This window comes from Cervus elaphus, chromosome 8, assembly GCF_910594005.1.
Source record: "Cervus elaphus chromosome 8, mCerEla1.1, whole genome shotgun sequence".
Taxonomy (NCBI): domain Eukaryota; kingdom Metazoa; phylum Chordata; class Mammalia; order Artiodactyla; family Cervidae; genus Cervus; species Cervus elaphus.
The window spans coordinates 5424432-5437018 of record NC_057822.1 but is presented as its reverse complement, the minus strand read 5'-3'; the positions used below and the strand labels follow the sequence as shown (position 1 = coordinate 5437018).

The window sequence follows — 12587 nt, the reverse complement described above, 5'->3', positions numbered from 1 at the left end:
GTCCTCATGATGCATTTATTTTTATAACTAGAAGTTGGTACTTTTTGACCCCCTTCACCCATTTTGCCCTCCTTCACCTCCTGCTTCTGCATCTGGCACCAATTTGTTCTCTGAACATATGAGTTCTGTTTTTCCTATGAAGAATTGCCATCGCCTCTTTACCTAGATTCACCAGCTATTTACATTTTAACCCATTTGACGCATCAATTTCTCTCTCTCCTTCTCTCACTCCCTTAATACACACACACACACACACACACACACACACACACACACCCTGTCTACACCACGTGTGCCCACACGGTTTTCAGTACACCTTTCACACTGACCTATGCTGGCTTTCTCCCCTACCCCACCCCCACCCCCCCATCCCTAAACCTAGAACTCTTTCAAGGCAAGACAGATGTCTCATTTACCGGCTTCCCAGCACATGGCCGAGCCTGGCATGGAGGATACAGTCGATGGATGCCATCCAATGGCAGAGAGCAAGTCAGGGCATGGACTCAAGGGGCAGAGGAGGGGAGGCGCGGATCAGTGCAGCCTGAAGCTGGTGAGGGACCCTGCTGAGATGTGCTTTCCTCACCTGTGTCTGTGCCAGGAACCAGGGAGGGAGCCTGACCCTCCCAAGCAAGCTCAGGGAGACGCCAAGACTCGACCAGGTTTGGCTGGAGCCTGCTCGGGACTAAAAGTCCAAGTGACTCAGTCAAGCGTCCAGTCTCCTCGGGGCCGAGTCAGGGCAGGCACTCACCAGGCAGATATACCAGGCCATCACACCAGGCAGCCACACCAGGCCAGGGCCATCATGTTTTGGAGGAGTCTGAGCTCTTCCCACCAGTCCATCTCCTCACTGTTGCATTTTCCATTTTCTTCCCTAGTAAAATGCCTCCTGGGAAAGCCTTACTCTATCCCCACTGAACAAGAGAAGGGACCCGTCCCTCCCAGGGTCGATGAGACACTGGGGAAAGAGCGTGGGCAGCACGACCTTGGGGGAGGGACCGCCCTCTGAGCCTCAGTGTCCTCACCTGTCAGTGGGACCCTCCCCTGCGCTCACTCATAGGGCGTCACCATCTAGGGTGGACCTTGGCCCCAGAAAAGCCACCCATCATCACCAGATGCTGTAATTTTGGGGGCAGCACTGGCCTGGGCAGGCCTCTCTCGCAGTTCCCAGGTTTTGGGGTCAGGGAGCTTGGCCGGTTCCCAAATTCATGAGCTGCCTGGCTGGGGTCATGACCTCAGACCTGGAAAAGTAATTGGTCACAGATCCCTCTAGGAGCCAGGCCATACTTGGAGGAGAAAAGGAGCCCCATTTGTGGAGGGCACTGCCTCACATCCAGCCACCCTCAGGACAGCTCCAAGTGTGTTAGTATTATTCCCACGTTATAGCTGAGAAAGGAGGTGCAGCAGAGAGGGTGCAACTCACCCAGATCCAGACCTGAGCCAGGCGTGAGACCCTGGGCAAGGTCCATCCCCTTTCCGAACTTCAGCGGCATATCCCTTGGAAAGGGGGCGAGGGGGCAACGCCAGGCTTCCCATCAGGATTCAGAGGTGATGTCTCCAAATGCCTGAATGACTCCCGGGGGTGGGGACGGCTCTTCCCGCCAGCGCTGCCTGAGGCAGCACGGCTCTAACCCTGCACCCCCTCTAACCCCAGGCAGTGGACCCCCCTCCGCTCCTGGCCTACAGAGGCAAGACGGATGGTGACACTGGTGACCCATGAGGACAGTGTGTAAGGCAGGGCCAAACCACGCGCTCCAGGCTGAGACTACGCCAGAAGTTTGGTGAAGTTGGCAGGGGGCGGGGGGCAGCCAGGAATGGGGCAGGCGGAGGTTCTTGGCAGGGCAGGCACTCAGGGCCAGATGTGGGATGGCCTCTGTGCGGTCTGGTCACTGCCGGATCCCCATGCCTGGGGCAGCATCTGCGCACGTAACTGATAAACATTTGTGGAAGGAATGACGAAAGCCCAGGGCCTGAGCGGGGAGGGAGAGGCCATGTGGTCTGGTAAAAGTTCAGGGTCACTGTGAACAGGATGGGCGGGGGTCTCTGAGCAGGGCTAGCCCGAGCAGGATGCAGAAAGGTGGGGAAGAAGCCAGGTCCTCGGCTCCCCGCTCCTTCCCTCTGTGGAGAATGCTGGGCGCCACCCCCCCGCCTTTTTGCACCCCACTCTGTGAGCCCCACCGCACCCCTGTCCTGAGAGAGTGGGCTCCCTGAGGTCTGCGGCCCTGTCAGGCCCTGGCTGCCACCTGGACAGGTGATGAGTCGTAGCCAAGTGAAGCTTCAGCCCAGGCTGTCTTTCTTGTCCCCGAGTTCAAACCTCAGGGCATCTTTTTTTTTTTTTAATATTTATTTGGCTGTGCCAGGTCTTAGCTGCATCACGTGGGATCTAGTTCCCTGACTAGGGGTCAAACCCATGCTCCCTGCATCGGGAGCTCAGAGTCTTAGCCACTGGACCACCAGGGAAGTCCCGGTGCCTCTTCCTGGAGGCAGCATCAGGCTGGAGGTGGGAAGCAGATGCTTCTCTGGGCTGCGACTCACTGACACCTGTGCTCTCACCTTCATCCTCGATGTTGCCATCACGTTGGACCAGAGAAGGCGACGACACGCCTGTCTCCTGGGGACTTCTCAAGCCAGCCTTTGGTGCCATCAGATAAGTCACAGGAGGCCTAGGGAGGGGGTACCCCGGAGACACTCCGCACTAGGGGTTCCTTGGGGACAGGTTCCTCTGGGCCTCCCTGGTGCTGGCAAAGGGCCTGGCTCACAGCAGGTAACCATCTGGTGAAGGAGGCGGTGTCTCCACCCTAAGGAAGCTTTTGGCCCAGTGGCCAATATACGGACAAGTGGCCCTCGGGATATAACTGCTCTACTGATACTTGTTAGTAAATGAATAAAATGGCATTAATTTCACCCAACAGTAACATTCACAGTAGCTATTGTCTCAAGCTCATACTCTGGGCCAGTGACTAAGCATTTCCTGTGTTTGACGTCAGTAGATTTCCAGACCCACCTGAAGAGGTCAGGACGATGTCAGCCCCATTCTTTGGACACGAAAACCAAAATCTCACATCTAGGAAGTGACCGAGCCGGGCCCAGACCTCAGGCCTGCCTGGCTGAGCATCCACACTCCTCCCAATAACCCCTTTCCATTTCCAGGGAGCTGAGAAAGGCCTGTCATTGCCAGCTCTGTACTGGGAGGCGGTGAGGGATAGTGTGGTTCCTGGAGCTTCCCATCTGGCTGCAGACAAGCCACACAAGACATTCAGAAGCCGAAACAGTCAAAGTGGAGAGCCAGCCAGCGAGGGCACCCGGAGTCCCGGGACTCCGTGATGGGGGGGTGGGAGGAAGCGCCAGGGCCTGGCCTCCCGGGGCAGCGTTATCTTCCCCATGTTAGAACTGGAAAAGGGCACGACATGACCCTGTCCAGCTCCAGCGTCTTTACTCTTTCCCCAGTCCTACACTGTGTTGGAAATCCAAAGAGGCTTCCTGGAGGAGGTCTCAAGAAAAAAAAAAATCCACTTTTGCTGACAAGATAGCAAAGGAATTGGACAGGCAGACTGAGGGGCAGGGATGGGAAGACAGCAAGGTCAGGACTCTCTCGGAGGCCAGCCTGCCCTGCCCCTCCTCCCTGGGACTCCCGCTGGGCGCGCTTGGGAAACATGTGAGTTATGCTTGGAATGACAGTGCCACAGACACCTGCCTGGTGCCCCGGGGGATCCCTGTGCCCGCGGTTTCCTCTCCAGCCCAACTCAGCCTCTCTTCCAAACACTCCCTCCTGCTCCAACGTCCTCCTTCCAACATCTGGGGAGACAGTGCGCGTGACGTGCTCGAACACACAGGCCCTGGTTCCTGCCTGTCCGCTGGCTGACTGAAGGACCCTGGATAAGCCACCCAGCCTCATTTTTCCCTCCAGGAGCAGAGCTGGAGATAGCTGGGTGGCTCAGGTCATCATGAGCACATGGACAGGCCCTGGCACGTGGGAGGCCCTCGGAAAGGGTAGTTATCCCTGGATCCCGAGGACAACTCTGAATTTCCCAGCTGTAGGCAGCCTTCGCTCCTTGGAAAAGAGGGCAGTGAGGTGGGACCCAGAGGACGCTCAGGATTTAGACCCTTGGAGCCAGGGAAGGAGGTACAGGAAAGAGCAGGAAGAAAGGGGCTGGATGTGGAAACGGATGAGGGGCTGGATGAGCAAACGGCTTTATGGAAACGGCAGGAGCTCCGTAGCAGCTGCTAGCCCCCTCGAGTGCTCTGCCTTTCCCTCGCTGGCTCTGCCATCCCAGGAGGACAAAGCCAGGACTGTCCTCCCCCTGCAGCTGGCACCGCAGACCCTCAGACCAGTTATCTACCAGGCCCTGGGGAGCTCCCCTCGGTGGCCCTCACCGCCGCACCGCAGTCCTGTCCTGTGTCTCAGCGGTCGCTGCCGGGTGCCCCACGGGTGAGCAAGGCTCCAGCCGGGACACAGGGGAGGAACTGGGAGGAGCCACAGCGCTGGAGTCAAGGGACGGGGACTCAGGGCGGCTCAGAGAAGGCCGCCACGGCTGCCATCAGCTCTCAGGACACAGGGGCTCGGTCACATCCTCCAGGCCGTGGGGGCGGAAGAGGGGGCTCCTGTGCTGAGCACTGCTCACCATCCCCCCAGGAAGAACCCACAAGGGAACTGGACAGGTCCCACAGCTCACGGCTTCGTAAACGGAGGTGAGATGAGATGGGCTCTTTATTCCCGAGGACTCTGGGCTCCTCTGGGGGGGCAGGACCGTGTCAAGGTGGAAACGCTGGAGCCAGGCTGGCCGAGTCTGAATTCTGGCTCCCCGGCTTCCTGGCTGGGTGTCCTTGGACCAGTTGCTTCACCCTTCCGTGCCTCAGTTTCCTCATCTGTAAAATGGGAAGCAAAAGTCTCTACTTCATGGGGTTGTTGTGCTCAGACAGCGCCCAGCACAGAGTGAGCTCTCTCTAAGCTTCAGCTAATGCCATTATCTTCATTCCAGAACCTCTTCTGTTCCACCCAAGCGGTAGTGCCCTTGCTACCAAGGCCAGAACAAGGGGGCATGGTGTTCTGGCAGATGGGTGTTGGCGGGGGCTCCCTGACCACCTCACGGGGCACTCTGTACCCAGCACGCAGGGGAGAGGGTAGGCCCAGAGCTTGGGGCAGGCTAGGGGCTGCCTGAGGGCCCAGAGAAGCAGAGGAGACAGGACCGCTCCCGGCCAGGAGCTGGGGCCACCCTGCCAGTCCCTTCCACCCTACCTCCTGCCTTCCCTTCCCCCTTGGTCTTTGGGGCAAAGATTTGTGCTGGTTCAGGCCTGGAAATACCAGAAATACCAGAAACTAAAGTCGTCTCTCTTTGGGCGGCCACAGCACAAAACCAACCAACATGATCCTGCTATTAACCTCGATTAACTTGGAGAGGATTCTGTCTCAGGCTGTCAAGGCCCCCGTGGCTCTGGCCAAGCCCCCTCATGCTGGCCCAGAGTGGCCAGACCACGGTAGCGGGCAGGCCGTGGGGAGTGGGCGGCGGGCACGATCCCTCGCTCAAGGGCCGGACCGAGAACAGGGTGTCCTGAGCCACGGGGGCCAGGGCTGCCTCCCACCCCTGCCCACAGACGCGGGCACACAGGAGGTGATTGTTTCCGCCTGACCACGGCGACTGCTCCCCGGGGCAGCCGGGAGCACAGGCCTGGGTGTCGCAGAGGTAATTGCCAACCGCGAGCCCAAAGCCTGCCCCCTCCGCTCCTGCGGACACGGACACTCCAGCAAGAGACAGAGGGACAGTCAAGGGCACACAGAGGCTCTCACAGGGCCCAGGAGAGGTGCAGGGCCTGTCCGGTCACACACCCAGCCAGCTGTGTGCACACGCGTTACACACACACACACACACACACACAGATATACCCCCCTCCCACCACCCCCACCCCCAGAAAGAGCCTGCACGGCAGCTACACCCCCTGAGGCACAGTTCCTAGGAGGATAAAAACACCCATTCAGGCGAGAGACAGGGCAGACACCAAAATAGAACCACCAAGAAGTCAGGGGGCCGAAGGGAAGAGACAGGGAGCGAGGCGGACGGACCAGAGCTTGGGTCCTGGTTCTGTCACTTCCTGACCGGCGACTGGGACCCACTTCCCCCCTCCCCAAACCCACACCGGGCCATCTGTGAAAGGGGCAGCTCTCCAGAGGTAGAGGGCACCCCCTCACTGGCAGTGGTCCTGCCTGGTAAGCAGCGGGACCATTGTTACTGCCATTTACCCTCAAAAGTCTAAGGGAGCAAGGTGGTCTCAGAAATGGGCCCAGCCTCAGCGGGGAGGGGCTAGGGCAGCTTCGCAGGGCAGGGGACCCTCTCGGAGACTTTAGAAGAGGCACAGGAAGAGCCAGGCAGACAGGCCCAGCCCGGGCCTCCTGCAGTCTTGGTATGTTAATTCACCTCTCCCAGCCTAGCATCACTCATCTCCCGGAGAGGCCGTGAGAACAGGATCTGGGGGTAGCTCAGAGCACTGAAGCTGGACCAGTACCACTCAACCACGAGCTGTGAGGCCTGAGACAAGTTCGCTCATCTCTCTGAAAATGGGGATGACAGGTGTACTCACCTGACGGGTGTGGGGCAGACAAATGCCCGGCGCGTGTGAAGACTGCAGAACAGTGCCCGGCGGGTGTTGATGTGCCCGGTCGCCAGTGTGCTGAGAGTGTCAGCTCAGCCTGACTCGTGGCTCCACAGAGTTGCTGCCTTGCTGTCTGTCTCCCTGGCCGCCATCGTCCAGGAGGGTCCCATCTCCCCCTCCCCTCTATAAAGGAGGGTGCCGGGCGGGAGGAGCGCTGGGACCCAGCCCTGCCCCCCTCTGCCTCCCACAGGGACTCGGGAGGCGGCCTTCGTGTACGCCATCTCTTCAGCAGGTGTGGCCTTTGCGGTGACGCGGGCGTGCAGCAGTGGGGAGCTGGAGAAGTGTGGCTGTGACCGGACAGTGCATGGGGTCAGCCCGCAGGGTGAGCCGGGGCGCTGGGGAGGGCGTACGTGGGTGGCTGGGGCAGGGGGTGGATGGGGCGCCTGGGCCGGGCCCTCACTCACCCTTGGTCTCGGGTGCCCCCTCCGCCCCCTGCCACCCACCCAGGCTTTCAGTGGTCAGGATGCTCGGATAACATCGCCTACGGCGTGGCCTTCTCCCAATCATTCGTGGACGTCCGCGAGAGGAGCAAGGGGGCCTCGTCCAGCCGGGCCCTCATGAACCTCCACAACAACGAGGCCGGCAGGAAGGTAGCGTGGGCCCCCCTCCCCGCCTGGGAAGGACAGGCTCGGCAAGGTCCCCAAACGCTCCCTGCCAGGCCCCTCCTGTGGGGCGGGGGGCGTGGCGAGAGGGCAGACAGGTGAGCAGGCCTCACGGAGGTGTGAGGGCCATCCACACGCGTATGTGCACACAGGCGTGTGTCTCCATCCCCCCGTCACACACACAGCTCCCACCCCTGGCTCTGTGTCCCTGCCAGGACCGGGGGCTTGACTGTGACCCCGTCTGCCATCTCAATGCCTACTCCTCAAGGTTCCTGGAGTGGCTGGTGCAGCGCAGCCCTGTCCCACCCCCCCACCCCACCCCACATCAGCTGTCACTGTTTCCAATGACACTGCCCTTTGAAAGGTCCCTCCTCCATCAACCCCAAGCGGCCCCGACGCCAAGGACAGTATCTTGGACTGTTTCCCGCTTAGATGAGCAGCTCCTGTAGCATACAGAAGGGGCTTTAAGACAGAGGAAGAGCCCCCCTAAATCTTTCTCCCACGCGGCGGCATCCCAACCTCGCCCGCCCCCTTCCGAGGTCCACGCCCCACCCCGGCGGCCCCTCCCCGGCGGCCCCTCCCCAGCCGTGCCCCCCCACCCCGGCAGCGCCTGACGGCCCCTCTCCCCTCCCCCACCCCGCCCCCCACCACAGCACCTGACCGCCCCTCTCCCCTCCCCCCCGCCCCTCCCCCGCCGCGCCTGATCGCCCCTCTCCCCTCCCCCCGCCCCCCCCCCGCCGCGCCTGACCGCCCCTCTCCCCTCCCCCCCCCGCCCCTCCCCCGCCGCGCCTGACCGCCCCCTCCCCCGCTGCGCCTGACCACCCCTCTCCCCTCCCCTCCCCCGCAGGCCATCCTGACACACATGCGGGTGGAATGCAAGTGCCACGGGGTGTCGGGCTCCTGCGAGGTAAAGACGTGCTGGCGAGCCGTGCCGCCCTTCCGCCAGGTGGGCCACGCCCTGAAGGAGAAGTTCGACGGCGCCACGGAGGTGGAGCCCCGCCGCGTGGGCTCCTCCAGGGCCCTCGTGCCGCGCAACGCGCAGTTCAAGCCGCACACGGATGAGGACCTGGTGTACCTGGAGCCCAGCCCGGACTTCTGCGAGCAGGACGTGCGCAGCGGCGTGCTGGGCACGCGGGGCCGCACGTGCAACAAGACATCCAAGGCCATCGACGGCTGCGAGCTGCTGTGCTGCGGCCGCGGCTTCCACACGGCGCAGGTGGAGCTGGCCGAGCGCTGCAGCTGCAAGTTCCACTGGTGCTGCTTCGTCAAATGCCGGCAGTGCCAGCGGCTGGTGGAGCTGCACACGTGCCGGTGACCGCCGCCCGGCCGGCGCCCAGCGACCGCCTCGTGGCCCCGGGGAAGGCCGATAATTTAAACAGTCCCCCCTGCCAGCCACCACCCGCCCCAAAAGATACTGGTTGTTATTTTTTGTTTTGGTTTGGTTTTTGGGTCCCTCCTGTTATTTATTGCCCGAACCGGGCGGGCGGCCCCAAGGGCACCGACCCTGGGGCCGCCCTGAAGCCGGGGCCTTTGTGGCTGCCACTGACCAAAGGGACTTTGCGCGTGCCTCCGGCTGTCCACTGTGGCCGCTGCTGACCACTCACTTGTTATCTGTACCCGTTTTTCTACTTGCGGACTTCAGGTGGGTAACGAAGAGTGTCCCAGCCACCCGTGCCGACTGACCCTGCCGTCCAGGGAGACGGGTGGCAGGGGAACGGTGCCATCTAGATGGCAGCCACACACCCCCCCTACTTACACGGGGGCCCCTGGCAGCTTCGGCCTCATCATCTCTCAAGCCCCCTGGAAAAGCAGTGGGTAGACACACCAGGTCTCCATGGGCAGCCGGCGGTTCAATCTCTGTAGGCCCCTCCAGGCAAGAGCAGCAGATGAGGCCAGGACCAGTGCAGGCTGCAGCACCCCGACCCTCAGAGCGGGAGACGCCCCCCACTCCCCCCGGTCCCTCCCAGACAGGAATACAGCTGCAGCCTGGATCGGAGACCCCAGGTCGGCCTTCACGGTGACTCTTCACAGGGCTGCTCCTCCGTGAAATTAAGAACGTTAATGTCATACACGGGAAAGGGCCATGTGCAAAAGCCCTCACCCGACTTTCATTTCACTCTCTTAGTCACATCTGTTGAGCAAACACTGTTCCAGGCCCTGTCCTGGGCCGTCTCACTGGACGACCGCGGCAGTCCTGGGAGGCCAACCAGACAGGGACACACGCTTGTGCTCGTTTCACAGGACGAAGGGCAAGGCTCGGCTGGGTCCAGGACCCATAGATGCGGACACGGAGCCAGAACAGCCCTCCAGCCAGGCCTCCTCCTGGGAGCCTGTTCCCAAGGTCCCAGAGACTGTAGGGCCCCCTTGCGTCTGAGACTTGGGGACGGGACTCCAGCAGCAGGAGCCACAGACCACAGGCCGAGCTGGAGCCCACGTGGTTCCCCAGGGAGGGCAGAGCCGGCTCGGAGGGAAGCGGGGGCCAGCAGCCAGGCTGACAAAGCGAGGTCTCAGCACGGACGCACCCCTGCTCCCAGGTGCCGCGGGGCCTGAAGCAGCGTCCTCAGAGCCAGCCCCACAGCCTAGGCCTGGCCCTGTGCACCCATCAGGCCACAGGCCCAGGCTTCTGTGGGCAGGGCCTGCACATGGCAAGCCCCGGCCTGACCCAGCTGTTTCTCAGGTGGGCTCCTGACCCCCCGGGGACCTCACTCCAGCCCGCTCTCCAAGCTGCCCCAACATGGAGGCTTTCTGCTCCTGGTTTGAACTCTTGGGGTTCAGGACTCCCCCTTGCAGGTTCTCAGACTCCCAGTTGTTGGCTCCAAGATTCAGTATCTGAATTCAAAGCCCCAGATCCACAATACGGGCTCTGGCCTGTTAGACTCGCTTCTCCGGGCCTGGAGGTTTGTGCCTCCTGGTGTTGGCTCCCTCACGAAGACAGGGTCAACACCCTTGGCCCCTAGCCAAGCTCTCTGCTCAGTGTCCATCCGAGAAGAAGGCCAAAACCAAGTGAGATGCTGGACCCACATTCAAACGTTGGGATAATCTTGGGGCAGGCAGGCTCTGATGTGGATGAAAGCTGAGCTGATTCAGTGTCCCCACGGTTAGCTGCCCAGCTGGGCTCACTGCTCCTCTGGCGGGCTCTGCTCAGCTGTCGTCTCAGCGCCAGGGAAAAACACTATCCCTCACTGGCACGGGCCAGACCCACACAAAGGAGGCGGTGAAGACCCCTCCCCCACCCCAGGTCCTGTCCTCAGAGGCAGGGGCATAGTAGATCCCGGCTGGATGCTGGTATGATAGGCACTGCCCCAGGAAGAAGGCACAGGGTCTGTGCTTGTTCACAGGCTTCACCTTTCCACCTACCAGGGGGCTCCTCAAAGCTGATCCTCCTGTGGCTTTCGAAGGGTGTAGCCTCAGTGAAGCAGACTAGATTCTAGCAACCTCTGCCCAGCCCCTACCACTGCTGCCACCAGCACCCCAAAGGGCTCCACGGCTGCAGGAAAATGGAGCTTCCTGGGACACATCCCACTCCAGACTGTCCAAATAAAGAGGAACCAGCACAGGATTGACACAGTCACCCACTCTGGAGGCTGGCCAGAGGGTCCAAGCCCTGCCCGAAACCCTCCCCACTAGTCCGATCACAAGGCAAGGTGTCCTCTGAGGCCTCGGGCTGGACGAGTCCCAGTTCTGGATGCTGCTACCCCCTGCTGCCCCCACCCCATGCCCTGACTTTTATACTAGGCTCCTTGCCTTTGTGACATCCTCATGAAATAGTCTGGTGCACGATAAAATGATTATTTCTTTATCTTGCAATTGTGGCAGTGACTTTTTTTTTTTTTTTTTTGTAGAAGAGGGACCAGAGAGACTTGGGGAAGGACGTGGACAAGCAGATACACAGTAGCCAGTTCTATATATGGGGACCCTCTTTGCTCCCTCTCCTGAGTCAGTGACTGGATGGCTCTAAGGACCTACTGGCCTGCTATCTGGAATTCATCTTTAACACCCAGAGGCTGTATCTGCATTTCACCGAGCCATGATCAACTGTTCAAACCTTGGCCTGATCCAAGGTCTCAGAACCCTTCTTGGGCATTGATGTGAAAAGGAGGGACAGATACGATGGACAGGAGGGTTTGGTAAAGTGGGGGGGCATTGAGGAGGTGGGGAACAAATGGAAAAGAAGTTAGTTCCTGCCTAAGGACACAAGTATTCAAGGCCCGTGGCTAAAAGTAAACTCCAAGATTGGAGCCCAGTCAGGATGAGGAGTCTGGATGGAAAACGCCACAGAACTCTGTCACAGCTGTGGGCGAGGCCCAAGGTGGCCTCTCAGGAACCCAAGTCCAGTGGATGAAGTCCTCATCCTTACCAAGGGGGCCATGGTCCTCCACCCCCATCCCCAAACCCACACCAGCCTGGCAAACAGTGAGGCTACCGTGTGCTTGGCTTCCCAGACATGTAGTGGGGCATAAAAGGGCCAAAGCAAAGTGCTTTCAGGATAGCAGGGCGACACACAAATTGGTGAAGGACCAGGGGAAGCGACTGGGTCCAGAACAGGACACATCCTCAAATCGTGGTCAAATCCTTGGTAATACAGCGGGTCCAAGATGGTGGAGCAAAGCGGTGGAGATGTCCCTGCCCAAGGACTCTCTCGAAGCGGGAAAAGGACCCAAGCTTTGCCATCCAAGGGGCCTGGGTTGGAATGCCGGCACTGCCACTTCTTCACTACATGGAACCTTGAACGACTCATAGTCCCTCTCTGGAGCTCATTATCTTCATTTGTAATATGGGGCTGTTCCCCCTGCCCCAACTTCATTCATCATATAGGACTAGATAACGATAGAACCTATTTCTTGGGGATGTCAAGTAAACCATCTTGGGGATGTCAAATACATTTGTTCAACAAGTGACAGCTGCTACTATAAAGATCATTATTCCCTTTTCAGGAATGTCGTGGGCAGTTAAGGTAGCTCTAAGATTGAGGGAGTCAGACAGGATGAGGCGAGGAGGAGAGCAGACTGTGGATTAGGCCAGGCGTTGAAGGCAGGTGTCCCAAGGCCATGGTCCTGCTTTGGCCCCATCCCTGACTGAGCTCAGAAGCCGGCGGCTGGCTCAGGGCAGAGACCCCCAGGCAGGAAAGAGAGGAGCCAAGGGATAGGGACACCCAGGGAGCAGTCAAGCAGTGGTAAAGCTATCCCTGGGCTCCAGTAGGAGAGGCTGGATTGAGGTCCCAACGAGGGTGAGAAGCAGGACTAGGAGAGGGAGGGCAGGTGAAAGAGGGTGGTCAGGAGTGGAGGGGGGCATGTCGGAGCTGTGGGAAGCTTAGGCAGTGGGGCCCAGCAGCTCCGCCTGTTA

At 60.2% G+C, this 12587-nt stretch overlaps 1 protein-coding gene across 6 annotated transcripts in view; it reads left to right on the top strand.

Annotated features, from left to right (window-relative positions):
- WNT4 (Wnt family member 4) overlaps positions 1-11050 on the top strand; it is a 28891-nt gene extending 17841 nt beyond the window's left edge. For 4 of the 6 annotated variants that reach the window (XM_043909145.1, XM_043909151.1, XM_043909148.1 and 1 more), the window contains exons 3-5: positions 6833-6964; positions 7090-7232; positions 8092-11050. In XM_043909145.1, the coding sequence (XP_043765080.1) occupies positions 6833-6964; positions 7090-7232; positions 8092-8559 (743 nt within the window). In that variant the 3' untranslated portion in view covers positions 8560-11050. The remainder of the gene's footprint in view (positions 1-6832; positions 6965-7089; positions 7233-8091) is intronic. The other 2 variants (XM_043909146.1, XM_043909149.1) reach the window with 2 other exon arrangements.
- Positions 11051-12587: the final 1537 nt, after the last annotated feature.